Consider the following 26,151-nt stretch of genomic DNA (forward strand, 5'->3'; position numbering starts at 1 on the left):
GTTTACTGCTCCTCATTCAATATACTGTGTATATACACACATACACACACGCATACACACACACATATATATATATAATGAAATTTATAAATAATGAAAAAAAAGGAATTTTTCTTGCTGGTACAGAAGAAAAAATTATATCATCCAAACTAAGTAAAATATTTAAGAGCACCAAACATTCGAAGATATTGCAATTAATGCACAGAAGCAATTTAGGACGCAAGCAAAGAAACGAAACGCGAATGAATAACGACTTGAATATAAGAAAAAACCGCACATACCCACACAGCTACACCGGAAATCACTTATCGCTAACAAAATAATGAAATCATCGATAAACATATCAGCACTTTGTATATTTCTGAAAATTTTTCTCTCTTCTTTATTATTACTTCACATCTGTTTCTTCCATATTTTTCAGAGAGAGAGAGAGAGAGAGAGAGAGAGAGAGAGAGAGAGAGAGAGAGATAGTTACTAAATCTGTTTGCAGGTGGAAAAAATAAAACTGTTAAGTTAGGAAGTCTATCAAATAAATCATATGATTTTCTAGATAAGTTCTTGAATGACAGATCATTAGAAACAACATGACAATTACAGGCTCTTAATCACGTATTACGAAGCCAAAAGGTATGGACGACTCGTTAGCGCGATGCTTTTAAATGCTTATAATTTACTTTAACAAAGTAAATTCTTGCAATCCTGAAATAAAAAAAAAACTTTAAAACGTTTGCAATTTGATATTTTAGACTGAACAGGAATGGAACGTAATCGTAAAGAAGAAAGGCCGTCTCTTATGTACTGAATTTTAAGGGGTAGGTGTCCATTTTATCCAAAGTTGGAAAAGTTAATAAACTGTTGGTGGATACTAAATTTTCACACTGTCCTGACGTGTACCTCACTACCCAGAATTTTAAACGTACCATGTTGTTTACAACAGTAATAGTCTGGTAGAGATGCCTAAAAGACAAGCTTCTTGTGTAATATTGATCTTAATCCATCGCAGTTCCGTGTTCAGCACGAACACCATTTGTAAACAAGCACTCCCGCCGGTAACAAACCCCAGATGTCGAGTTACAGAAGGCACATGAAACAAAATCTAATTTCTGCCCTTCCTTCAGGTCAGGCCGGCGTGAACCAGCTGGGAGGCGTGTTCGTCAACGGACGTCCTTTGCCTGACTATGTCCGCAGAAGAATTGTGGAGATGGCGCTCATGGGGGTAAGGCCTTGCGATATTTCCCGCCAGCTTCTCGTCTCTCACGGCTGTGTCTCCAAGATCCTTACGAGATTCTACGAAACGGGTTCTATAAAGCCAGGATCTATAGGTGGCAGTAAACCCAAGGTAACTATTTCTATTCTGATTAATTTTCATTAAATCCTTCCTTTTACGTAATTTGTAGTTTTCCTATGAAATCAAAGGCTACGTAGACCGAGTCACTGTTCCTCTCTCAGACATGACACGCCAAAACGTCTGAAGGGGGCTCTCTTGTGCAACTTTTCCTCTCTCTCTCTCTCTCTCTCTCTCTCTCTCTCTCTCTCTCTCTCTCTGTGTCACCTGTCCCTGCCTCTCTGTCCCTCTATCTACCCTCCGAGAATTATGTCCACAGGATGGCATTTGATTTTTTGCTTCTAGGTCTTACTTTCTCTCCCTAATTTCTTTTATTACCGGATTCGGAATTCAGAGCTCATTTCTCTTTGATACCGTAACGGATAATAAAATCTGAATGGTCAAATGATTATAGGAATAAAACGAAAAAATAAGTTCCTTAAAGAAATAATACTATTTCATAAATACATATAATCATTTTTACTAACACTGAAACTGAAGCTAGTGTCTATACTAAAAGTGATGAAATTGACTCCGCAAACATGCTGATGTATATTTGTAAAAAAGTGTTTCTTTAAAGTCAAAGTTCATAACAGATAATTCGTTATATAACAGATAGCGGGATTTAAAAAAAAAATTCAAAGCTGACTAAAAAGCTACAGGAGAAAAAACCTGGCTTCGTCACAAATTATTACATATGTCGCAGAGTTTCCCACCATACACATTTTTGTAAGGTGTGACATGGAATTATGCAGCCGACATTAGTCTCGATAAAAACAAGTAATGACTCCATTAATTATCGTCAAAACTAGAACCGGATTCATCATCAAAATACATGGAAAAATAATCCACAAATCTGTTTGCGTGGACGTGAACACAATTAAAGTTCTTGATACAAAGTCAAAATGTATCTAACTTCATGCGAAGACAAGACGAATTTCAACATTACCACTAAGGTAACCTAAGTTATCAGGGAAATATGTGACCCCAAATTTGATCCAATACCCTAGGGTCAAGTTGAAACTGTCTGACGTGATGATGAAACTATATAGAGCACACGAGAAAAATCGTGAGGAAACTTATAGAATCCCCAAAAGGAAGGAAATGAAAGGTCACAGGCACATGCCAGCACAGTTACCAGAAGAATAAAAAAAAAAAAGCGTTACCTTGATGGTGACCTAATGACCTTGGGTCAATGTCAAAATGAGTCTAAATCGATGTTGAAAAAACACAACAATTTGAAATCCAGAAAAAGAATTAATACTCTGTAACGGACGGACGGACGTACAGCCATTGGTTATAGGGCACTCACAAAATTTCCGGGCCCCAGTGACAAACTGTAAATGTAAAATCTGACAGAAACTGCCTTCATCTAACCCAACATCCCTTATATTCATTCTTGGTCTTGAAGTTCACAATCGCACCGCATTCTGCAATAATAGCGTTATTACAAATGAGTTCAAAGTGCATTTCATTAAACATTTGTCAATAATCCATTAAACATGACGACGAGGAACTAAGGATATCATTGGTAGATTGAGCAACCTAAAACCGATGAAATAACGTGACAATAGTAATATTTTAGGGACAAGCCGAGTAACAATTACAACAAACTCACTACCACTTCCACTATGATTAATAATAATAATAATAATAATAATAACAAAGGTTCATGCTGCTCCCTGTCCTGCGCTGAGTTATCTATTAAAAGCAGTTAAGATGGTCCCCGCGAGAGGTCTGGTGGATCGTAATTAGCAATAGGGAGATAAAAGCCTGCGTTACCGTCATGATGGGCTGCTCACTAAAAAATCTATTTAAAGTTCATCGAGGCCCCCCGTCGCACCAAAGATATTCACCTTTTTTCAGACGGCGGGGGATGAGTGAATGCGAGAGGCACCCTGTAATAAGACAGCCACAGGGAGCGGAGTGTGTGTCACTGGGGCCATCACGGTGTGGTTGAGAGAGAGAGAGAGAGAGAGAGAGAGAGAGAGAGAGAGAGAGAGAGAGAGTCATCAGCTACTTAAAAACCTTGTTCGTTTTAATGACTGTTTTTCCGGTGACTCATTTCGGTTTGATGTTTCGGACGGAAACTACAGTAGAGGCAAATGTCATCGGATCATAATAATTTTAAATGAAATGAGTTTAGATAGATTTCGCCATAACGACCCTTACCTTTTTTTTTTTTAACTGAGTGCTACTTATGCCGTTAAAAACGTAACAATTAGATGAAAATTAAATTTCTAAAGTAAAAATCTGCGAATAAATGGTTAATAGGCATAAGAAACAGAATGAACATGGCCATGTTTTTAGAAATCCAATAAGACTATCTTCACATTTCCTTAACACTGAATAAAGATTGGTGTGTGGAAGGCAAAAATGCCGAAATGAAAACAAAACGGTAAGGCACCTAAAAGAAAGAGATTTAACGCTAGAGAGCACATGAGCGGGTGTGTTCGAACATTCTTTACCCAGTGCAGTGTCTTATTATTGATAGGAAGACAATTCAGGTTAGTCGCAGTAAATCAGAGGATAAAATTAATGAGAACAAAATCTGGTTATGAAAAAAAAAAAAAAACATGAGTGGTATAGCAAGGAAGGAAGCCGCCCTCACTGTTTTCACTGTCGCTGTCATTGATACTGTGGTATCACACTCATTGTCGTATCCTATAATGGTCTCTCTCTCTCTCTCTCTCTCTCTCTATTATGTATATGTGTGTGTTTGTGTGTGCATGATAGCTTGTTACTGAATACGTGATATATCTTAACACATTTCATACTTTAGATCTGTGCTGGCATTATAGAGTACTGGCCTATGGTGGAGATGGTTTGTTGTCCATTTTAATTAGACAGAAATATATGTTAGAGCCGAAATTAAGTAAGATCTCTTGATGGGCTAACTGCATGAAATCACTGTCTCTTATGTAAAACCTTAAAAAGCGCAGATTCGAATACCCGTTACGATTGGTGCACGTATCGTATTCTCTGGTTGGAAAGTTGTTCCCGAGGGTTAATTAGATAACAATAGGCACCTCAAGAAGAGGAAATTAAGTAGGTGCACACTTCCATGTGGGACTCAAACCCACGATGGAATGAAGCCCACATTCAAGTAATAACCCACTTGCACGTGAGAGCAAATCCAAAAATATTTAGAAATAGAGGAACGAAGATACCAAATCGCAAATTGATATGTATGTAGTATGTATATATATGCATTTATTTATATATATACATATATGTATATATACTAATAAAAAATATATATATATATATATATATATATATATATATATATATATATATATATATATATATATATATGTGTGTGTGTGTATATATATATTATATATGTATATATATATGTGTTATATATATATATGTGTGTGTGTGTGTGTATATATATATATATATATATGCATATATATATATATATATATATATATATATATACATATACATACACACATACTTCCTCTCTTACAGCAAGTAGCGACGCCAACGGTGGAAGAAAATCCTGCGCCTGAAGCAGGAGAACCTGGGGATGTTCGGGTGTGGGAGATCCGAGAGCAGCTGGCATCCCAGCGAGTGTGCGACCCGGCGTCCTTGCCTTCAGTCTCTTCCATCAACAGAATCCTCCGTAATTCCGGTCTGTGGACGCCGCACGAGGCCGTAGCGGCTGCGGCGAACTCAGGCGGTCATCAAGCGGCCCATACGTCTCACGTCGCGGTCACGGCAGCCGCTGCTGTGGCGGCAGCGGCGGCGGTAGGCGGTGAGTCGGTCCCGCGCAATTTTTTTCTCTTTATTTTTTCGTCAGGTATAATCTCATGTCACCTACACTAATGTAGTAGAGTAGCACAGATGACTTTAACCTGATTGTCAACACTAAAGATGTTATCATTATTATTAATTATTATAATTAATTATTGTTATTATTATTGGTGAAGAAATCCACATGATGTAAATGTAAATATATATTAGATATATACAATACGTATATACTGTATATTTCTAAAATTTATTTGCATTTATACCACTGCGGATTTCTTCACCATTTTAGTGACTTTGCTGTTGTTGTTATTATTATTATTATTATTATTATTATTATTATTATTATTATTATTATTACTATGTACTTTCGGCATCTGGCACTTAAAAGAGCTGGAGTGGTTGGACAGCAAGATAAAGAGATCCAGAAAATAAAGGAGATGAAGTAAAGTGACGCTTGTTATTATTATTATTATTATTATTATTATTATGCACTTTCGCCATCGAGCACTTAACAGAGCTGGAGTGGTTGGGCAGCAAGATAAAGAGATCCAGAAAATAAAGGAGGTGAAGTAAAGGTTCTACAGAAAACCCCAACAGGTGCATTAATGGAAACGCTGGGCAGTAAGATTGAAGAAAGGAAGCGGGAAATGAGATGAGTGTACAAAAGTTAGTGGGGAGGGGGAGGGGGGGGGACTAAGGGCAGAAGAGACGCTACAAACACCTGTAAGTAACGTCTACAGTGCACCACGTGCGGTGCAATGACGGCACTACCCTCCTACGGAGAAAACACGGTCTCTATACCCAAGATGTATTAACCTTGGCTATACCACTGATCCTTCGATCGGCAAAATTGAGCAAAGTTGGATCTTATCAATAACTGAGTTGGTTAAAGAAAAAGAAAACGCCACATCACATAAGCCTCTTGAACATTCTTTGGGCAGGACACGAGACTAACAACCACATCCCATAAACGCTTCCAGAAAATCTGAAAGAAAACGCTTCTCTTGCTGCCCTTGTATGTGGAAATAAAAGATAAATAAACTAACACACATATATATATATACATATATATATGTGTGTGTGTGTGTGTGATAAGACATTTCTTCTGTTATAAAGGGCAGCATATTGCTTGGAAAAACGGGAGAAAGGGTATTTTTGGAATGAAAGCTAACAAAAAAATGGCCACTGTATTACAGTTGATCTCCCTCGGGCCACAAGACCCTAAATGTCTGCTGCAAGTTTCTGTAACGATTACCCTTTTTTATCTTTTTTACTTTTTTCTAACAATTATTATTTTCTCTATATCTACACTACTAGCAATAACTGCCTGCTTTATGTATACTATTATTTTTATATTTCAAAATGTACTACGTCAAACATATAATACATACACACAAACACACATACATATATATGTTCATATATATATAACACACACATATATATGTGTGTGTGTGTGTGTGTATAAAACTGCTTACGTTGACTGACTAATACTTATAGTCTACTGAGTTTCCACACAGAAACCTTATATGAACTTGAATCACTGCAATCCAAAGCAACTCGAAATTTCCATAGGGTGCGGCCACACTACAGTTAAGACATGATGTATACACACTCGTTAACTCATCGCATATATATCACAAACAGTTTAGAAATGGGCACAACGACCGTAAAAATGAACGAATCTTTGGTCAATGCTTGATAATCGTATGAGGGCACTGGTTAGAACTACTAACAAGTTGCTAACTTGTATTCACGCTGTTTGTGATGTGGGTGAGATCAGACACCGTAGCGTGGACGCACCATTATCATGACGCATTATAAGACAGAAAAAGTCAGGAATCACTAAAATGTCACATATAGCTTAAAACCAAATAAATCCCTAATCACTGGATATCTTTAGAAGTCTTAAACCTATTCCACTCCGACATTGCAACAATCCATCCAAGCTGATAAAGCTTTGTGTCTGTCTCTGATATGCCGCCTGTATGAGAGCCATAGCTTTTCCTTCGAGACGCAGTTTCGTCACCCATACTTCTAGGCTTCCATGAACCTCATATTATCTGTAATCATACAGAATATGCACACGTACGACTTAAATATGCACTGAAATCAACCACTTTCACTACTGCAAAGGCATTATCATAAGAAAGCATTGGTTTTTTTTCTAATGCGTTAACAGATGCTCTGAAAGCAAAGCATATTCGAAACGAAACAAATACGGTAATTAGAACAGTCGTGCTTCAGCATAAATCACTCGAAAGCTGACAGTCAGCCCAACACTTCGGTTTCCCTTCTCTTTTCTCTATTTCTTTAGTCACTGGCAACGCAGCGTAGAGGTTTGCCCATTAGTCCGTGTTGTCAGTTGATATACACATATTGCGATATATTATCAATAAATATATGTATGTATATATATATATATATATATATATATATATATATATATATATATATATATATAATATACATGCATATATATATATATATTATATATATATATATATATATATATATATATATATATATATGTACATGTGTGTGTGTGTAACTGTTCTTTATCCCATAGCGAGACAACTGGATTGACAGTGTTCCACTAAAGTCCAATTCTGTCCCTTGAATTAGAAGAAATAAAATTTGTCAATTAAATTGTATTAAAACATTTAACATACACACCATAACAGAAATTTCCCAGGAACGATTGAGAAGTTAAATGCAAAACCGAAAAATAAGTGTAGCAAGCAGAACTCTGCTGGAAATGGCAAATGAACAATTTGCTTGTTTTTAAACTAGAACCCCGAAAGTTTCTATCATGCTATCATAGATTTTATTGAGAGAGAGAGAGAGAGAGAGAGAGAGAGAGAGAGAGAGAGAGAGAGAGAGAGAGAGAGAGAGAGAGAGAGCGTCGTGGAGTTGCACTCGGAAGAAAACGAAAATAGTCACATATATCTATATAGAACAGAATATTCCCCATCTTAGCTTTAAATGAAAGCGAGTCACATTCATATTTTCATTACAAACTTTGTCTGCCACTAATACATCGCTGTGACAACAATCAATCTCTGCGTTTGCGTAAACAAAAACATTAAGATTTGCTACTTTCTTTTTCACATAAAACAAAATACCGGTCGCGGTGGCCTTCTCTTATATTCCATTGTTTCGTGACAAATTTTGTATAGTGGGTTACAATACTTATTACATGTGATTTATAACTTTACCGACAATCAAAGCAAATAGACGAAACTAGAGGTAATTTAAATCGAAGGGAGTAGAAAGGTCATAAAACTGCAAAGTTTATTTCGCACTTGAATTACTGCTACTTATTCCGCAGCGGCGTTAACTGTTGGACGTGAAATTCGGGCCACTCCCCCCAGATTAGAGTTGAAGAAAGCTTTTCTAATAATTTTACCAGTGCCTACGCGTGCGGTGTGATGGCGTCTTGCTTATTTGTTAAAAAGCTTCTCTGGAATTTAATCTATAGGAACCAGATTAGTGCAGTTTCATAAACACTTTTGAATATCCATGCTAAGAATCACATTTCTGTATCAGTCACAGCGCTTCAGCGAAGTCAAGATAATTATATTAAATCTAATTCACTGAAGAATGGTCTGAGATTACAGATTTACACACTGCACCGTTGAAGGCAACACATAAATCTCTAGGAAACTGACAAAGCGGCACCTGATATTAAGTACGACTTTTTTAAGTAAAAATGTAGCGCAGACTAAAAGTATTCAGCAAATCGAGTTACTGTCTCATTCAACATACTTATATATATTATATATATATATATATATATATATATATATATATATATATATATATATAAAATATAATATATATATATATGTATACAGGATATATATACCTGTGGTAATGTCACATAATTTGATTAATCATCACACACCACAGGACACACACATATATATATCTATATCTATATATATTATTTTTTCATATATATATATATGGTATATGTATAGTATATATATATAATGAATCACAGTGCTATATATATGATTATTGTCACGGTATGGAAACGAACCATAACACACATGACGCACACACATCATAACCGCTTCAAAAATCTTAATTATATATAGAGTATCCAGAAAAGCAAAGAATGCGAGAAGTTATATTATATACACACATATATATATATATATATATATATATATATATATATATATATATAATGCATTCTGTTTTAGAAGTTAACGTACAGTTTTGTCTGGATTATTACACAATATTCCTAACAAAAACTATCCGACCAAAACGAGTTGTTCCTTAGCTTCTTTACCTTGTAAATTTGTAATACTGCGTTATAATATAAGAAAAAAATCTCATAATTACGGTTGTAATGTTATGCTGTTTCGACAGCCGTCATTTACTTGCCTTTATAGTAAGGGATTGACAACAAATGCCTCTAAACCACAGACAAACGGTTTTGGAAAAGCTTGGTTTAACATTTACGGAAATGGCAGATCAGCTTCTCGAGGGGTGAAGATTGCAAATGTCAAGAAAGTTAAAGCACCGAGAGAAATACAGCTGTCTGATTGCGTTGTAGAGCGCAATTTTTTCCATCAGAACGGCAAAGGCTTTATTGTTTATTCATCCTCAGAGGACTGATACAAAGTGATAGAAATCCAACATATATCTCCTTGCAAGATCATGCATATGAACATATAGACGGTTGGGAGCCAAGTAATTGCACCTGGCAGATATTCATGTTCTTAGAGAAACTATTTTTATATAAGAAACTTGACCCATTAATTTCTTAGGAAATATGCAAGAAGTTTAAATTCTCAAGAAGGTAGCTGACAGATGGGTGAAAGGGAAACTGACTATCGCTAGATAATCGCACTTGTGAAAAGTTGACCTGTCACTGATGCGGTTCGGACTCCGCCCACAAAGCACCTGTAAGGTGAAAGTATTAGGTTTCTGCACTTAACGACATATATATATATATATATATATATATATTTCATTTATTTTTTCCTAGTATTATATATATAGTATATATACTTAGAGGATATATATATTGTATATAGTATATATATATATATATATATATATATATATATATATATATATATATATATATATAATAACAACAACAGACGGTATATCTATGGTCCAAAATACTAATTTCCTGGGAAAATTACAAAATTCTGTTGATATATACAGTATGTGTAAAAGTATGACATTCCCTTGATAAGGGGTGACTCCTAAGAAAATCAAGTCCAACAGTCAATACATATCAATATGTAACTGGTGAACTGTGGATAAACTCTCTGTGCAGGACACTTCTACAAGATTTCCCACTTCATACACGTTCACAGAAAGCCCATCACCAGCACGTCAAACCCCGTTATATACACTGCTCCACTTTCTCTTCTGGGATATAATGCATGTTAATTCCAGTGCTTCTTTCACCCAATATACCCAGCCTGCTCTGGGGCTTCATCTCTTTCCTTTTCACTCTTTCAAATTACACACTCTTTCCCCCGGCTTATCGTCGTTCATTCCTTCCGTACGACCTAATGACCTCAAAATTCTATAAGCCATCCTCTCACCTATGGCAACCTTTCCATTAAATCTTGATATCGCTAAATTTGTCGCCCTTGCAACCTTGCTAGTGCCACATATTCTACAAAATCTATTCTCAGCAAATTCAACTAAATAAAAGAGAACTAGCTCGACATTTCCTTCTATGTTAAAATCTTTTGCATATACCCTGCTCCCTCCCTGGCTTTGCCAAATCTACACCTTACTGTTCATCTTACCACCTCCCACTTTATTGCCATGCAATTACCTGCATGAATTAATCCACTATTTCCTTCCATTTTACATCTTAAGCATTTAGAATGCCATCTCCATAGTTTTATTTGCCCTCAAAACTTAAATCCTTCTTTCATTTACCCTCACATTTTCTTTCAAAGACTTTTTCACAATATTTCACTAGTTTCTGCAGTTTCTCTTTACTATCCACAATCCATACTTTATACAACCGTTGCTCCGCATTCCATTTGCAAGCCGCAACCCTTTTCTTATCCTACATCTCTGGAGCTACATGTATTACATTCTCACACCACTCTGCCCATAAAGATGTTATTGCCAATAAGATAAAACATCGCTATCTCAGGCTCACTTTTACACCATGAGAGTCACTCTCCTGTCTACTTATTCTTATATATACTTGAATTCCATCATGAAAACCTTTTAGTCCTTTTTCCTTTAATTAAACATACTTACACACTTTGGTCAGCCACTCAAATACACTTTCACTATCGTACTGCAGCATCTCACTTCTAATCACATCAATTCATCATGTCTTTTCATTTTCCAACCCCTTAATTGAATCACTTCCTGAAATATTTTCACTCTTACACAAGCCCCTTCCAATCTTACACATTCCGATGTGCCTCTCTCCTATCTTCATTGTTCAACAAACCTTCAAAATAGCCACCTATGATCTTGGGCTACATTCATTTAGACATCTATTTGTATGTGTATCAATCATTCTGCATCAACCTCCTTGTCATTCTCCACAGAGGGCTTGTTTATATTCACTGCTATATTATCTTTGCTTGCTTTCATTTTCCTTCATTATATTCCTGACCAACCTATTTATCTCCCTGGATACCTGTCATGCCATGAAGCATCACTTGATCAATTTTTTCCAGCAATAAACCTCCATTCCTCATCTCATCACGAATTAGTTTTTCTAACATCTTGCTGCCCTATAGCCTAACCCCCTTTTCATCCATTTTCTCCATTATTGCTCTTCTAGCTTCTTACTTTACATGTACCTACATCTATATCTATCTATCTGTCTATCTAGATATATACGTGTGTGTGTGTGTGTGTGTGTGTGTGTGTGTGTGTACACTATCGATATCGATATGGTAAGGCCAAAGTGAGGAAATGAAAAAGAGGCAAATGAAAAAAAGGAGCAAAATGATGATGAGAAAGAAAAGAGGAGGAAGAGGGAAAGCAAGAAGAACCACTGACGGCAGTTGAAAGGTCCGAGAAGTTATCAAGATGTCAAGCTCTCAAACACCGTCCCCTTGCCTCTCTTCTCTCTCTCTCTCTCTCTCTCTCTCTCTCTCTCTCTCTCTCTTTCCGTGTGTGTGGAGTGGCCTGAAGTTTAATCTCTCTTAATTCATTCTTAATTTACGGGCACCCTAGAATCTTAATTAATCACGAGCAGAGCATTGAAGATAATGAGATTTTCAGCCAGTAGATAACTGGCCCCCTGTGACACTATGGGCTGGGGTCGGGGTGTGGGGTTAAGAGAAAGCCAGTCCTGAGGTTTCCTTAATGAACTTTGTCGTTATGGAATTTCGTAACTCCTCCTCCATTCTCTCCTTCGTTTTCGATTGACGACCCTCCATTCGCGAAGTGGGTCGCACCGCCAGGTTAATCATTTTCGCTCAAGAAAGAAGGCGACGACTTGAGGCGAAATCTTCGTTTTCCGGAGCGAGAATGTCGTATTCTTTCCTCCTTTCTTCGCACCAAGAGTAAACGACTAAAACCATCGGGATGCGTTCGAATTTAGATGCAGATACCGACCAGCGCCGCCTTTTGTTTTCCCGCGCGACGCCATTTGCATTTCTTTTGTTTTTGGAAGTTCCCGCGCTTGATTGATTTTTAGTTCCACTGACGTGATGCTGATTGAAATGGAACCCCAAGGAGGCTTGGGGGATGTGCCTTGGAATTGTGGTGGTGGTTGATGGAGACGAGAAGACCCGACGGTTAGAAATTATACATACATACATACATACATACATACATACATACATACATACATACATACTTACTTACATATGCTATTTTTCTCACATATAAACAACAATGAAGAAATGGCACGCTCCTAAAGCAGTTACAAAATAAATTATTAGGGTGCAAAATCCGAAAAGGAAATACATACACATACGCTTAAAATCACATTCAAATACACAAACAGAGGACATAAAGACAGATGATTCAAGGAATGGCAAGAGCGAGAAAAGCATTCCATAAAAAATAAAGTATAGCCTAAAAACACACGGACACACCACGACGAAAGTTATATTGACCAAAACTATCCCTTACAAAGGAGACTCCTATCAAGACAGAGTAATATTGCTGATGCATGAAAGCCTTGGAATTTCACAGCTGTTTACTTACATGTAACTAGGCAGGGTCACTGAGCACTTGTAATTAAGTCATATCGCATAAACTAATACTCAGGAAAACAGAATGGTTCTTCGTGCAGATGGTTACTGTTTCTTTCTAATCCAGCGTAACCTGTAACGCCGGGAAAATTGATTACAGGAAATTTTTAGTATTACAGAACACACATGAGCAAAGGTCAAACTTGAATGAACCAACTTGATATCCATACTTCCTTTCATGTTTAGCCTATACACCTGCACAGTCTGTACGGTACATCTTTATTGAACAAAATTATCATTATCATCATTACTCCGTTGATTTGGAACACTGATTTCATTAATTCAAGGTTCCCTCATGTTAAGGACAAGCTCACAGATGGATTTTTCATTATCATTAAAAAAGATGCCTGGAATCCATCCTCCAAGAATCAGTTTATTTAATTTTTTTTTTTTTTTGGTGGAGGAGAGGATGAAATTTTCTAGATGGAAGGAAATCACGAAATACTGTGGCTCTAGCAAAGGATGCCATAAGTGTTGAAAGGCAGTAAAATGAAGTCGTCCTTCCAGTAAACTTTCCAAGCTTGCTAGAAAGTTGAAAGATTTACATGAATATACTAATATAGGCGTTTGCTTACTGATAGCCATTATGGCATCTGAACCTTCCGATTTCACTGTATATTTGGATACACGTTTCACTGAAACCGAAAGAGGGAAATTAGTGTAGACAGTCACCTTCCAAGGTAGGATTCCAACCCACTAGGCTAGGGCAAATGAGATTAGCACTAAACCAAAACCCTAACAAGACAGATAAGAAACTATTTTAGCTCATACAAACGCATATAGTAAAAAACTGAGAAGTTTTAGGAATGCCAACTAAGAGATTATTTGCAGCACAAAAACTAGTAAATTGTATTCTACTTTCGTGTGCAGTCTCTCCCAAGCCTTCATTACAGTCTCCATACCTTGACTGTTCCTGCCAACTTTTGGATTCATAACACCAACAACAATTCTCATATCCCTCTGGTAGTTTACCTATTATCTCCCACAGTTTAATAAAAATTCATCTTTAATTTTTCCAGTATTCATTCAGTGGTGCACAGCATTAAATAATACTAATATTACTCCGTTTTGATTTAAATCTTTCTAGCAGTAATCTACTGCTACTGTAAATGCTCGCCAGTCAGTCAGTCCCTATTTTGCATTTGGTGTCAAGATCATACTTTCTCTACCAATTAAATCTGCTCTTCCCAAACAAATATACAAATTACTGCCATCCAACGACGATAATTTTAATCTGTCCAAATAGTCTCCTCATGCCATAACTTTTGCTTCCACTAAAGCCACTGAAACTTTCCTTCTTATCTCTTTATCCAACAATCCTTCACCAATCAACTAATCGTACAAAGTGGGAAATTAAACCCAACAGATCTAAATGTACAATTGCTTTGAAAAATTGCATCCCTGGCCTGCCCCAGTCCACAAGGGAAGGTGTTCCAAGCACTCTTTGAGTTACACGGAACTTGTTTGTTCTTTTATATCGTATTGTTCCCATGCTTCTGGAGGTCTCTTCGTGCGTCATTCTTGCTGTTACATGGCTCATCCGTTAAACTTCAACTTACATTCATGAAACTCATTCATTAATCTGAATAGTGTGCACTTTTTTGGCCTCCTTGTACATGTCAGGTTTGACAGTCTCCAATTACTGACAGAAGTGGTGAACTCAAAAGTTAATCAGTTTCATCGGTAATTCATAGCTTTCACTTCCACAGCATGTAACTCTATGCTTTCCTCAGGGTTTCATTGATAATTTAATCACCTTCTTTTTAAAAGGCTAGATGTTCATCACTTAAAAAATGAAGTCCACAAACATACACTTTTGCCATGAGCAACTTTGGCAGCCATACTACCCTGCTCTTTTACAGTGAAAATGAAAGACAAAGCAGTAAGAGACAGAATACTAACAATGATAGTATCATCATTTTGGACCCTCCAATACAAAACATTCTTCACCTGTTGTGCCCATATTACAGTCTCCTAACTGCCTTCACTGATAATGTCCCATCAATTTGCCACCATACTGAGTGCTCTGGTTCCTTAATACAAAGTTCTAACCACCATCCTAACTTTTTTTGCTCACTCTTTTAAATCACAACCATACATAATCTATTCTCATTTCTCTGAAAGCCTTACTTCAGCTTATTTGCATGCACAATACCACACACACACACATGGAAAATGTAATATTTTTCTCGATCCTCGTACATTAAGATTCTGATTTTCCATTCATATTTTTGCTTTATCAATTTAGCATCTACGATTAAAATCTTTTTTTTTTCTTGGCAAATTCTACCACCCCGTCACCAAATTTTGCACCTGTTACATAAAATGTAATTAATGTTCTACTCTTCTGTTGTTATTAATAAAGCATTGTTTCAGTTTTCCCTTCTTTGTTATAATGCCAATTTAAAAATTAGCAACTTTTTCTCAAGGATACGCTAAAGCCCGTAAGAGATGTTCATAAATACAACAGCTTCCCAATAAAGTAGAAAATTCTGTTATTTCACAGAGATACTATTGTTAGTGTTATACTAACTGCAAATAAGATGGAAAGTTAGGTAAAGTCCTCCTGGGTCTCTGTATAAACTTATAAAAAAAATATATAGCAAGGTTTGGTTATATTCGATTATATTGGCCCTAAATTCACTTTAGAATTTATCAGCAACTTTTTCGAAAATAAATGAATACTGACAACTGATTATTTTGACAGGGTCACCATACTATGCTGCAGCTCTATATCCAGGATCCAGTGGTGCTGGGGATGCTCCAACTTCAACTGCAGGAATGGGCATGGACACTGGAGTAAGCTTAGCCCTCGCTTCATTAATGCCTCCAGCTCTGCCTTTATTGCCACATGCTGCAGCTGCAGCCGCAGCAGCAGCTGCTCTTATGCCGTACCACCATCAAGTGACCCCGAGTTACAGCAATCCTGGTCCTAGCGCTCATGTGAGGTCTCTAAGCCCTAGACCTCAACTACCAAACCTTCCTCAAAGGAACCAAAATCTCTACAACTGCCCTCCTGTGAGACCTAGGCCAGCTCGCACCACCTCCTTTACAGTGGAGGAACTACTTAAGGATAAGAGGCCACCTTCGCCTCGTGACATTGCCCATAACAGCAATTTTCCCGTGATTGTATCAAGTCTTTATGGTGCAAGGGCGCCACCACCACCACCTCCTTCACCACCTTCAGAAGAGTGTTCTGACAATCACCAGCAACCTTCTTCTACCACTCCTGCACTCAGCCTACAAATTCCTCAACAGACTTGGACACCACCTCCGCCTCCTCCCCCTCCTCCTCCTCCTCCAACTGGCCCTTCTACAGCCCATAACTCATCTCAACGCCATCAACAGCAATCTCAGCGCTCTTCAGGCTCAATGACTGATATCTTAAATCACCAAAGACATTCGCCAGACTCTAGGAACGAAGATATCATCTCAAAGGCTTCTGAATCTACAGGACCTCTTCAAGTGTGTTTGGATGACTCCTTGCCATCATCATCAGCACCATCTTCACCATCCGTTTCACCGTTGCCTCGATACAATTCTTCTCCATCATCACCGGCACACCAACTAACTTCCTCAAAACCCTATTTACCTACACGGCCATCTCCATCTACGGGACATCAATCCCAGTCACCTATTAGGCGTTCCCCATCCTCAACCCACGACAATTCAATCTCCTCTCAAGCATCATCAATCTTTAGCATTCATTCTCCTTCTGATAAACGTCCTCTTCAGTCCTCCATCTCGACATCTAAACGCCCTTTGACGCCATCATCACCAATGCCATCAAACGAATGCGTTCGAGCGTCATCCTCCTCCTCCAACTCTCAAAGGTATCCAGTACCTATTTTTACATCTAATATCAGTTCTCATACCATTTCTTTATCTCAGTCATTCTCCCCATCGTCATCGACTAACAGTTTCCCATTTCCCTACACCGCCATTCAAGCATCCTCGTCTTCACCTTCAATGATGGGTCGAGTAAAAAGGTTATCGGAGACTAAAATACGGATATTAAATCCAACGGCCGAGTAGGCGTCCCAGAGAAGCATCTCAATTGTCAGGTTCTTTTAACGTAATAACGGTATGAAATACTTCACACGGAATATCTAAAAACTGTGCAGTGACAACTTGAATTCCAGTCGTATGGAAAATATCAAGTCACACTGGAAATATCTGTTCTTTATAAACATAACTGATTAACGGATCAAAATGCACTTCTAGCGTCATATCAGTTCGATAACTGTCTCCAAAACATAATGTGAAACTAGTCAATCTTTGAAGCTGACTTACCCTAACTGTTTTGAGAATGTTGTTTCCAATCTACCGGGAACTACAGGAGGAATTCTCGTTACGAATATTGTCTCTCTAAGTGAAATAACCCATCTCTCTGTGAAGTATATGGCAAGTATCATCATTCCAAACCACGGCACTGTCATTAATGAAATCTGTTTACCAATAATTTCATCAGAATTCACTGTATCCATTATGTTAAGAATAATTATCCATAAGGAAAAGTCTGTAAATATCTTGTCACATATTTCGATACTAGTCAAGAATACTACAAAATGTTGATGTTGTGTAAATCTGCTTGTAAAGGAGTTGTCCTGTGTGATTATTCAATCAATACGTAGAAGAATATAATTTTATTTATCAGTTATATAAAAATAAATATCAGTACCGAAGTTTCCTATTCTTAAGAGTTTCTAGTTATTGGCAATGGTGTACAGTGTATAGTATGATTAGTATGTACACATCTGGATACACACACAATGGCATACATATATCCACTTGTGTTAAATTCTGGGATCGGATGCATAACTTATTATAAAATTATGGTTGCTTATTCAACATATCAAAGTATGCTCAACGTCCTGGTTTAGCCCCTTGGCCTCTGACGGCCTTGCATTCATGACTGAAATTTTAAGAGTGAAAGATACGCGATAAGTTACTAGTGACTGTCATTCCGAATCTTGAATCAACCAGCATAATCTCAGAAGGTTGAAAATAGAAGTAAGAACTTGAATAACCCTGATTACATAAATCTTAAATGATACTGATAAATCAGTGACACCCGTTTAATAGGCGTGTCTGTCATGATTTCAAAGCAATATGATGGGTAATAGGTATTTACTCATAAGTATCTACCTTATTTTGATAAAATTTTAGCAGTTTAATATTACCATTAACTAATAAGACCCACTGCCTAGCGACACTTTCGAGATTTCATTGATATTCTTCATGAGAACAGAGAAAAAATTTACATAATGACAAACATAACTTCTTGACATGGCAAAATATCAAAGCATTCTATAAATACGTTTTCATTATTTGAAGACTGTTGATCGATATTTGTAAATAAGGTTTTCACTGATGATAACTGGAAATTGGTTACCTCTACAAGCGGTAAACCTTGGTCTACCGCTCAAGTTGCTAAAAAGATCTTTGATAATTCACGGAAAGCACTGCCACAATGTCCCGCCAAAATACACAAAAAATAGTTCGTAGCCCATGGAAATCCATGATAAATGTTTGCTTAGGGGTTTATGAAAATGCCTCGAAACAGTTTTATCTGTTCCGTGAAAATTCGCGGATTACGTTCTCATAAAGTAAGAAAATACGTTGGGAGAAACACGGAACAATTACGAAGAAAGTCTTGCATTAAGATTTTCCAAGATAAAAAAAAAACAATGGGGGGGGGGGGAGTTAAAGGTTAGCAGTTAACGCCGAATTAATAACACTTAATACCAGTAACAAAAAACAAACCCCAAGAAATCACTGAGGGTAAAGATTTACACAGAGAATTACAATACACGAAAATTGGAACAATTAGACCATTCGGATAACGTAGAAGAAATATATAGAACAATGGTAATGATGAATAATAAGATAAAGTTAATCAAAACACGATTCGCAAAGAGTAAAGTATGCAGAGTATTCAGCATGACGACAATTAACGTCCTACTATTTACATACACATTTACATACATACAAACATACATACATACAATATATATACAAATACATATATTATATATATATATAAATAAATAGAGAGAGAGAGAGAGAGAGAGAGAGAGAGAGAGAGAGAGAGAGAGAGAGAGCATACTTATCAAAATATGCGCAGACAAAGGTGACTGAAAAACATTACCAAACATTATTATGTGTACTCACCAACTGCTGTTCCTCCTCTGCACGTAATCTGAAAAAGATAATATATTTTCAATTTATTTACTAAACGTGCTTTAAAGCTGATAATATAATACAACCCTGGTGTTGAAAATAATTATGAATCGGCACTGAAATAGTGAAAAAAACAAATAAACTCTAGCAGCGCACGCAGTTATTGTACAAATTTGGTTTCGGTGCTGCTCTAGATTCAAAATCCACATACACATATAAGAATCTCAAAATCCACATACACATATAAGAACCTATGTTAAACTACGCAGCTGCTAGCAGTGGAGATAAATGGGTAATTAGAAGAGAGAAACGTGAGATATAAAGTTGCAAACATATAAAAAAATTCTACCACAACTTTTTCTCGTCTATTTTCATGCTGTAAAAGTTTTTCTTTCTCTGTCTTCCCGTGCAAAAACCATTTGTGAGAGGCAAATTATTCCCATTCTTAATACAGATAATCAAAACATGGAACATGTTTTATCTTACTCAGTCAACAACAATGTGCATTCTGTTATTGTCAAAATTATACATATATACATACATACATATATTATATATACATATATATATACATATATACTGTATATATATAAATATATATATATATATATATATATATATATATATATATATATATATATATATACACATATAATCCGAAAGCCATGATATCCATACCCTAAATTACAATAAATTATATTAAAATTAAACCTGCCAAGAAGACAGATGACACAGCCAAATACTGTATATTAAAGCAGTATTCCAAACAATGAAGAAAAAGGACAATATACAGTATATGGTTTTAGTACTACAATGAAGAAGCGAACGTCCTTAAAACTTGGCTTTCTCCATTTATAAGTTTGAAATGTGAGATTGGGTGCAAATGAAAGAAAGGGTGTGCAAAGTGAAAGAAGAAAAATAAAGTTTTGACGCTAGCAAACACGTGAACTGAAGACGACCACTGATTAAGATGCGAAAAGGTGTAGATGAGAAAACAGAATCATGGAGAGCACTAGTAGAACTGGAAGATGGAGCATCAGATTCGCTGCCAGCAACAAGAAGCATGAAGTTTAATTGCTAAAGCCTTACTGTATATCAAACACTACTGAAAACTTCATGCATCTACGGCAACTACAAAGTGATTCCTGTAAACATAACAAAATATCACTAAGATAAGAAGACTTCCCCAGTGAAGCTTGCATTGTGGAAGCCTCAAAAGCAATTTGGATTAAAATACATTCAATCAAGGGTTTCAGAAAACTGAGTGTTAAGTAGTGTTTCAAAGCTAAAAGCTATGAATCATGGATTAGCAATGTAAGCTTGTTGAAGATTATAACCTTCTACCAGCATTACGTTTGGGTTTCCTAAAGGCTTTGGTATCTGTGGTGAACTCTTGTCAATATCTGCTCTCTTGCAGTGTGCTCTTGATGAGGGTGTAGGGGCACACATGGTCAGTTTAGATATTAGTACAGCCTATAATTGTGTAAATCATAAAGCACCTATCTACAAGCCAAGATTATTGGGAATTGGTAGATCTTTAATTCATACACTAAATTAATTTTAAAAAGGTAGAAGCCAAAGGGTCTGTGCTGATGGCCAATATAGTAGCTTAATAATATAATTTCAGATGTTCCTTAAGGCAGTGTTCTTGGACTTTTGTTATCTTTTATCTATAATGGCTATTGTTCATTCCCCATGCCTTGGGTCCACGGTTGCAGAAACCTTGAATGGAGATCTGGTAGATATTCATGAGTGGCGTAGGCTTTGGCGCATGAAGTTTAACCTTCTAAGCCTCAGAGTAAGATAGTCAATCCAGAATACTTGCCTTTGCATCCTGATTTAAATATAAATGGTACAGTTTTAAATGGCAGTGATTCTTTTAAGTTTTCAAGTGTAACTTATAAGAAATTGACTTCCAAAACCCATATATGTAATTTTGTTTCTCTGTTTCTGAAAAGGTTAGTAATTTGTGTAAATGTTTTTGAATGTTTCATGGCAAAGCTATTATACCTGTGTTTTCATTCTTTTCTTCTTCCTTGTTTGGAGTACTGTTTTGCGTTGTGGTCCTTCGATGCTGACTCTCATCTCAAACTCTTGTAATGAGTTATGTAATCAGTCAAGCTTATTTTGCCTACTCTTAAAGTTGGCTTACAGCATGGATGTAAAGTGAGTTCATTATGTTTGTTGCCTGTTTTTGCTCACAACTTTAGGCAGGCTGCTGCTGCACTGTGTCGTTTTCTGGTACAAGTATTAGGTTTAATACTAATCAGTTTGCTATGAGTTTTATTTTGACTACAAATAAAATACGGAATAGTTTGCCTAGCGCAGTTGTGGAGTCTTCTGATCTCAAATGATTCATCTAGGAACAAATTCACTCCTGCATTCTACTGACATCTGCATCAAGGTGTATTGGTTTTATTCTTTATCCCTTCACATTAAATTATTTTTCACCTGCTCCTTAAAGTGGTCTCTATTTGCAAGCTGATTTCTCTTTGGAGACCTCTTGGTTTTCGAGTATGTTGACTGTCCATATGGATTTTCAGCTAAAGATTTCAAGAAAGATAGAATGACATACCTTTTCAATTACCTTACCAGCATAGGGGAGAATGATGCTATATAAATGAATTCAGCACAAAGGTGAGAAGACACCAAATGTTCAAGACAAGAGGCAATGTGTTGAGAAGAAACAATGTCCAGAAACTGACAGAACATTAGAAGCCACAAAGAATTTCAAGGAAGTAAGAACGTTAAAGTATATTAGCACTATAAAGTGGAACTTCCACAAGACTAGGCATAGTAAGTCAAGATTAATGAAAAAAGAACAGAATCAAAGTTTAAAATGAAAAATGCGTTAGGCTGTAGTTAAGATATCAGGAGTCAGGGGAAACGAAACGACTTCAGGCAACTGAGTTTTATGGGCAAAAGATTAAGTCGAGGAGGCAACGTGCTTATCAGCATAGATGATTAGAGTCCACCCCATTTATGCTGAAGCATCAGACTGTTATTACTGGTTTTTTATACAAATACTGGTTAATCAGTACGTAAAATAATCATGGCTTAACCTTAGAGAACAACAGAGGATAGACAGTTGCTTGTAATCGAGCCAATCTGATCTCAAGGTACTTTTGGGGACGGGTGAAGATTCTTAAAAAAATTCTTCTTTGCTAAAAGAAAACTCTCAATTATAAAGAAAAATAACACCAGATTTCCTAACTTTAGGAGATTATGTTGTCATTGAGTGCATAAATAGCAGAATTAGCATTCACATACTGATTCAAGCTTGAACCTACCCTTCATTGAAGTATTTTTCGAACCTTTAGCATTCACTAACCAGTTTTCTTTGAGAAGTTCACTTTCAAATCTTCTTGGAAGTATGGAAAGATACAATAATAGAAAAAAATTAATCTAAGAAAACTAACTTTATTTAAATATTTTAGATCTTCTAAGTAAAAGGCATTTTATGAAGCCACAGTTTCTTTGACGAATCTATACAATGAAGTTAGTACTGTCTAAGGCCTTGGTTATTCAAGTAAAGGAATTATATAATTCAGAAGACATCTTCTTACATGTTTACACATTTCTGCAAGACTTCTTCAAAATGTATACAGGAAATGCAGTATTTACTTAATGATACAGGCTTTAGAAAGGCATCCATTTGTCTTCAATTCAGAACTCACATTTTTAGCTTATGATCTCACGCTAAACATTTTACAACAAACTATAAAAAAATAGTACCTCTATATTTCTCATTATTGGTTAGTAGATGGAAATACCGCCTCTCTTGCCATTTCTTTCGTCAACCTCTTTTTCCTAATTCACAAAATGAGTTGAGATACAGCAAGCACATGAAGATTTTTTCTAACAAAATCCATGGAAAACGCACTCTTGATCCTTACAAGTAAGTGGATGCACTGAATAAAAATCCGTTTTATGGCATGTCGTAAAACCAAAGCTGGGATTATACCTGTCATCTCTGCAGTATACAATGCGTAATACGGTAGCTTTGCCTCGTATACTTCATCTTCAAACACAAGAGTGCAGCCAGTTCTATGGTGTCATCAGTATAGGTCTTTGTCTGGACCTTATGATTTGCATAATGTTCTAATAAATTGGCTCTGACCTCCTCTTCTGACTGTTGCTTTTTATTTCTCTTCTTTAGGTAGCAAGAGATGTCTGGTAACATCCATGGTGAGAGACGGTAATCACTTCATTAATTTTTCTCACGTTAAATTATTTCATCAACAAACCTGAGTTACATTCGTAAGGATCTCGAAGGCTGGGTTCTTAGGGAATCATTTTAGTCATAAAGTATGATGCAACCCAAGTTCCTATATTCATAACAATAGATTACTTTCACTTCAGTCAACATAACTAAAGACTTTCAATACTCTAAAATATATTTGCCGTCTCATGTTGTGGACTAGATCTAACTCTTGGTTGGTCTTCCAAAGGGTAGCGAGTAACCATTTATATTTTTATGTTAATACCAACTCCCAAGCTAGAGCCTGATACCACTTGTAAAGTATTTTACGATCTTTGGACAGTGACTTTTAACTGGTCAATATGACCTGACCATTTTTAATTACTTGATAAATTTACCTCTTCTTCTTGCGGTAAGAAATTGCTATTTAAGGTTTGATTTGAGATTTCGAACTATTTTGTCTATTGAACCTGATGACAGCTGTTTTACATGCATAAAACTAAAAGCCATCCTCCTCGGCCCATTTTTTACCGCATTAATAGAAATCTGCAAATGTCTACGTGACCAGTGCAAGATGCAGTCATCAACAAATACAAAGCTGTAACTGGTGGTAATACAGCCTTCATGAACGCTAAATAAACAGGTATGTGTGAATCTTCCTCTGGAAAGGAATTTGATACATTTACCCTCAACTCTGTCTTTGATGTATATCTTACATAAATAGTTCATGAGCCTTATGATATCTCTACTTATTCCCTTTTTATGCAACTGTCTGACAATATAAAATTTTTCAAGTTGTATTACATGCTTTGCAAGGTGAAAAACAAACACCATGGTTTGTAAGTTTCTTCAAAGGATCAGAGTGATCCTATTTTGCTGAGACCAGATTGATATGAAAAAGGCTATTGCTTTCGAAGTGCCACACTAATCATGTGCTAACCATTTTCCCCATTAGGCATGTTTAATTTAAAAAATTTTTATTGTCATGTGGCCATTTGTATGAAATACTTTCACCGTCGACTTCTTAAGTAGATAACTCTTTGCAGAACAGCGTCATAAGTGACAAGAATGTGTAACTGAAACAACAGAGAAGACTTTTGTTATGGAAGTAGATATTGGTTTGGAAATTACCAGGAGACTAGCAGTGACTTTTGATTGTTGCTGCAAGTTATTCCTCTCCACAATTGCAAGAAGACTAGTAAGGTATACAAAAAGGCAGTTCTAATATTGAAAAAGTTACCAAAACTAGTGAAACCGAATTTTTACTTTGAATATCCATGATATGGCAGTTGTCTGACTTTGACTTTAGATATAAAGAAACGAAGCAGGAATCTGAACATTTTTCAGTGGCCTCGGAGATCAAGTAAACTCTACTGGGAGAGGACCAAAGATAGTTAAACTGTTGTGCAAGGTATAGGGAACTTCTTGTTGACAAAGAAATGAGGTAAAATGTACCCAACAGGCAATCTTTAATCCTTGCAAATACACATCTATTACGCAAAGCCTAATACATTTTGAGATGGACAATTCCTAGCTTTAAAATTTAAAGAAGCAAGACCAGAAGCAAACAAAAGATTTAACACACTGCCGTTCTTTGAAGTTCTGCCAAGAGTGATGGAGGTAATTATGCTCAGATTAAAAACAAAGAAATCACCTATATTTAGTAGAAAAAAAAAATGCAAACAGAAAAGATAGCATCAGGAACAAGTAGCAATAATAAGCAGCCTTGAACTTGGTCAAACATCTATATTAGTGTCCCAGCAAGAGTAAAGAGGGGAAAATAGACTACGTTATGTCAAGTCTGGTGCATCTGAGTTGCCATGAAGGTAAAGCATTTGGAACAAAAATGCAAAAAATGAAAGCTGGTTTATAATAACATTTAAAATTTTGAGAAGCTATTTCTACTTTAAAATTTGGGGTTGGGATCAAACAGCAGGCCATATGCCAATAAAAATGTTCAAATATCAAACAAAGGGCACAATGATTTTTTCATGGCTTTCAATTCTCATCGACACCTGTAAGAAATAAATAAAAAAAAATGCCACATCTTTCATAAGCTCAACAGTATGTCACCAACATTCTTGTAGAGCAGTGGAAGTGTAAGTTTAATCTACCTAATGGCATCAAGACAAACTACTATACTGCAAGAATACTATTACTTCTGCTCTAATTCTGTTGGTAAACAAGCGATAACCTTCCCAGAGTCTTATAACAAACATCAGCCTACCCTAGCACCACGGCCTGACTTATGAGATAGTTTCACCACAAAGTATTGATAGGACTAGTTCTCTTAACATATCTAATTCACAAACATTATCAGGTAATAGACTAATGCTGACTATTGCTCCCTTTATTGGCGATTACAATCTTCATTCCCAGGTATAAGACCTTTCCCACTTTATTAAGGCAGAATACTTATCAAAGGAGGAAAATGAATAATATTCATTCCCAACAAATCA

The 26,151-nt window shown here is 36.3% G+C and overlaps 1 protein-coding gene across 1 annotated transcript in view; it reads left to right on the top strand.

The window, feature by feature from the left end:
* The window catches only part of LOC136851545 (paired box protein Pax-8-like), a 57,738-nt gene that overhangs the window by 27,032 nt on the left and 4,555 nt on the right, over positions 1–26,151 (top strand). The window contains exons 3-5 of the mRNA XM_067125802.1: positions 1,119–1,339; positions 4,805–5,090; positions 16,016–17,297. Coding sequence (XP_066981903.1) covers positions 1,119–1,339; positions 4,805–5,090; positions 16,016–17,297 — 1,789 coding nt within the window. The remainder of the gene's footprint in view (positions 1–1,118; positions 1,340–4,804; positions 5,091–16,015; positions 17,298–26,151) is intronic.

The sequence above is a fragment of the Macrobrachium rosenbergii genome, chromosome 3 (genome assembly GCF_040412425.1).
Source record: "Macrobrachium rosenbergii isolate ZJJX-2024 chromosome 3, ASM4041242v1, whole genome shotgun sequence".
NCBI lineage: Eukaryota > Metazoa > Arthropoda > Malacostraca > Decapoda > Palaemonidae > Macrobrachium > Macrobrachium rosenbergii.